This window comes from Corvus brachyrhynchos, unplaced genomic scaffold, assembly GCF_000691975.1.
Source record: "Corvus brachyrhynchos isolate BGI_N302 unplaced genomic scaffold, ASM69197v1 scaffold84, whole genome shotgun sequence".
Taxonomy (NCBI): domain Eukaryota; kingdom Metazoa; phylum Chordata; class Aves; order Passeriformes; family Corvidae; genus Corvus; species Corvus brachyrhynchos.
In genome coordinates, this window is record NW_008237434.1 from 303,596 (window position 1) to 307,675 (window position 4,080).

At 41.2% G+C, this 4,080-nt stretch overlaps 1 protein-coding gene across 1 annotated transcript in view; it reads right to left on the minus strand.

Annotated features, from left to right (window-relative positions):
* Positions 1-3,380, minus strand: part of SNX10 (sorting nexin 10) — a 20,471-nt gene extending 17,091 nt beyond the window's left edge. The window contains exon 1 of the mRNA XM_017731170.1: positions 3,289-3,380. Within this exon, the coding sequence (XP_017586659.1) occupies positions 3,289-3,312 (24 nt within the window). The 5' untranslated portion in view covers positions 3,313-3,380. The remainder of the gene's footprint in view (positions 1-3,288) is intronic.
* Positions 3,381-4,080: the final 700 nt, after the last annotated feature.

The following is a 4,080-nucleotide window of genomic DNA, read 5'->3' on the forward strand; positions in this document are numbered from 1 at the left end:
TATTTTCTTTTCTTTGCTGAGCACTAAATGCATCAGTCCTGCAAGTGGAAGAAAAGAAATTATGCCAAGATGCTTTAAACAGGACACTGCACTCCTCTTCCCTTCAACTGCTGTAGCACAGGAGTCACGACCTCAGGCAGCCTGCTCATAACCTGACCTCAGTCTCCTTCGCCTCATCTACTGCTGTATCAGCTTCTTGTTGATCTTCCTTTTGTCCAGATTCCCCAAATTACCCCATTTCCAAATAACCTTCTATGACCCTCTCCTTCGTACAGAATCAAAGTAGTCTTCGAAGTAAAATACTTCTTTCGAACCTCTGTTATACCAAAGAATTCTGACCAAAAGTTGCTATTGTATATGCTGCCAGTTAGCTATGGCTTACCTTGCAAATCATTCCAGACCACAAGATTCACACTGGAAAACTTCTGTACACTTTTAACTTGCAATTAACTAGTCACTGAGCTTCAATATGGAGGAAGTTAAAACCCTTCAGACTCTACCTACCGAAGAAGGGAGACCTGCTGTATATGCAGGCAGTGTTTAAGCAGTAAAGAACTGAGCCAAGAGGAAAAACTATCTGCAGAACAGCAGAGCACCTCAGCAAAAACTTCAGCCCTCACACACGGTCACTGTCAGCTTTGATTTGAAACACCAGGATTTCAACAGAAGACTGGTGTTCCTTATTTTTCCCCCCTTATTTACTGAAAAAATGACAAAACTGAATTTAGAATGAAGCAAGATAAACAGTAAGCAACTATAAATGAAAAATAAAAATGTACAGCGTTTCTCAAGATTTTGGGTTACTTCCCCTATCCACCTCTTGAATCCAGGAAGTGTTAACCCCCATTCCCGTTACAGATTTTGCTGCTCTGAAACAGTGGCATTGCACATGTAGGCTGTTCCTTCTCTTCTGACCTTTAAGACTTCTCCAGAATACGAGAACCCACTGGGAAAACAGCATTGATTTAATCAAAGCAGACCTAACCGCCCAGTATAAATGATGATCTGCTGCCAGAAAAGGTGCCTATGCTTTTGCAACCCTAGAGAAGTAGGCTTGTAAAGGCCAATATTCGCATACAGGCTTTGTTATGGTTCAAGCAGAGTTAGGTGGCAGAATATTCCTCTGCGAGATTGCTGCTGTATGCTCAGTCCATCCTGCATTCCCTAGTCACAAACAATCAGGAGGTTACAGCAGTACTGAGCAATAACTGCCTCTCTCCTCTGTATGTATTCCACTCCCTCCCCATCATCCATTATCACATCTATAAAAATGAGGATACTCTCAATAGACGTGTCTATTCTCAAGTAATGCACTGTCCACTTGGGGGAGGTGACGCTGACCTCTCCCTCCCACAGACCAATTGAAGACTAACTTAATCATCTGTCACCAAACTGTATTGCAGTCCAGCTGTACAACATGGGAAACTCAGTACAAAGAGTGCCAAGGTTTCAGGGACTTTTTACTTTTGCCAGCTGCAATCTTGTACAAGGTGTCTTCCTCTCCTGCCCAGTGTTGCTTGGTTTTTCCAGAATTGCAGATCTAGCTATTATGCCACATTACATGTATTTTCAGTTTTGTTTGGTTTTGGTTTTTTTCTTGATTGTATTGTTGAGTTTTTTTTTTAATCGAGGGGCACAATACATGCATTTATATCAATGCATTCAAGAATGCGTGTCCTGTAACACTTCAGTGCAACAATTCTCTCAAAACCAAAATTTGCTGTTGACACTTAAAAGTGTCCAGGCTTGGGCATGGAGGTCTCTTGCACTGGGAACAATATATACTCGAGAGAAAGCTACTGAAAGATGTGGCATCTCCATTTATTCCTTCTCTCTGGAAACTGCTAAATTCAAAGGCAAGATATTTTCTGTCCAAACTGCTAATGCTATAGCTTTGATACCGATCCCAGCAGCCGTGCTGGCCTGAACATCTTCATGAATATTCAGAATCTTCAAATCTGCCCCCAAAGTAATCATAACTACTTAAAAAGCAGGAATTGCAGAACAGTTTCTCTGGCTGGATGTGCCTTATAATTCCTGGCTAGACTAGCATGGCACTGGTGGTATTTTGCTACCCTGTCCTCAAGGCCAGGAGCAGTCCAAGTAGATGGGGTCACACATAAATGACAAAATGGCCAAAGTGACACCCAAACCTGGATTACACCTACTCCCTCATGGTTACAGATCTATGCAAAGAACATGAGTGTTGACAGCAGAGTAAAAGGACAGCACTGAGGTCACACAGACACAATCACAGAAAAACAAAATGTTCCATTTGGATCTGCCTCAAAAGGAAAAATAACCCATAAAGGCAGCTGAAGCAAACACTAGAAATCTTTCTCTTTTCATTTTTCTCTTTCTTTTTTCTTCTCCTTCTCTCTTTTCTCATTGGATATATTTCTGCAAAATGCAATGGATTCCTCAGAGACAAGGATTAGGCAGAAGCCTGACTATATAGAATCTGACTACAAAAAATGTGTCCTTCTCAGAAGTCTCCTACTAGGAAAATAGGAAATCTGACATGGAAATACCTATTTTTAATGTGAGGGGAAAATCTGCCACAAGGAGGAATAAAAACAATCTCACATTGGTTGATTATTTGTATTAATCATTTCAGCTGCATTTTAATTCAAATGTCTGTGCTCAGGACTGTATCAGGTGATAAGCTTGTGCTCCTGTTACACATCTGATTAGTCAATAACCCCTGAAGCGTAATTTTCCACAAAGCTTCCAAGAAAAATAGTGTATCCCATCAGGTTGCCTGTTAGTAAAAGGATCAGCCACAAAAGACATGGGGCTTTTCATGCTGTGGGTGTTGGCATCTTCACTCCACGCATGCTGAGTAGTAAGGCTGATAAGAGACTAACAGCTGAACAAAATAATTTGTTGAAACTTTTAATGTTCATTGGACTGAGCAGAAGAGAACATGCAAGTGGGATTCTTGTGGTCCATGCAGCTGGTAATCAGAGTTCAGACCCAGCTCCAACCATTATGTTCTATAAAATATCTAAAGACTGATAAAAAGAAGACTCCATCCAAATCCTTCTCTCCCATCTCAATGTCTGAGCCCCTTATGCACAGTCACTTAGTCTGAATGAGTATTTGATTCTTCTATCAGACTTTAACAGAAGGAACTGGCACTGCATCACTCCAGAATATTCTGTATCCTGGCAACTAAAAGTATGAAGAATATAACCAATCTTCCCTGATCCATGTGAGCCTTAACGAAATTCAATCCACAACTGCCACACTTGAATACTTTTCTGTTAAAGCTTAGATACAACTTACCTGTTTTTCATGTTTTGGCGTCATCTTCACTGGTTTGTAGTACAAAAATCAACCTGAAAAAAAAAACAGAATAGACATCAGATTGGCATTTAGTAGTTATTTAAAGGTCATTATCACTTTTGTTATTTATTAGTAGACAGTGGAAAAAGCCAGGGTTAGTGCCATATACAGCAGAAAACATCCTTGCATTAACTATATCTCAGAATGTATTCATTTTAAAAATAATCCCTTTTTAGAAGCACTGGGCTAGTCCCCTGCTCTATATATTTGTCATACTTGACAGTCCAGTGATGCCTGTCCATCTCTGGAAGTCAGTGCTTTTCTCCTCTGCTCCAAGAGCCATCTCAGGGTTCATCCTCCTACCCACCTCCCAACAGCTCTGCTCTGCCAGCATTCCCAGTGCAGAAACACAGCCGAGGCAGGGCTGCCTGTGCCTCACTCCCAGATGCTCAAGCACAGGTCTGCGTGACTGCAGCTGAGGTCCAGAGACTCTTAAAACATCTGAGTCAAAAGAATCAAACGCCCATCTCAACCATTTCCCCGAAACTCAGAGAACTGGAGACACAAACTGCTTGGATCCTTCAGGCTAGCTAAAACTCAGGCTAAATTTCACAGTGCCCGTGGTTTTCAAACCTCCATGTAGGGATGGGTATAATTAGACCAAATCAAAACATCCTGTCATTAACTTACATTTTAACTCTACTCTTTCACTGAAAATCTCAATAAATTTTTAACTGCGTCTGCAGTCCAATAAACTGGACAGTTTGCTCAGGACAGGTACCCACATGGGAA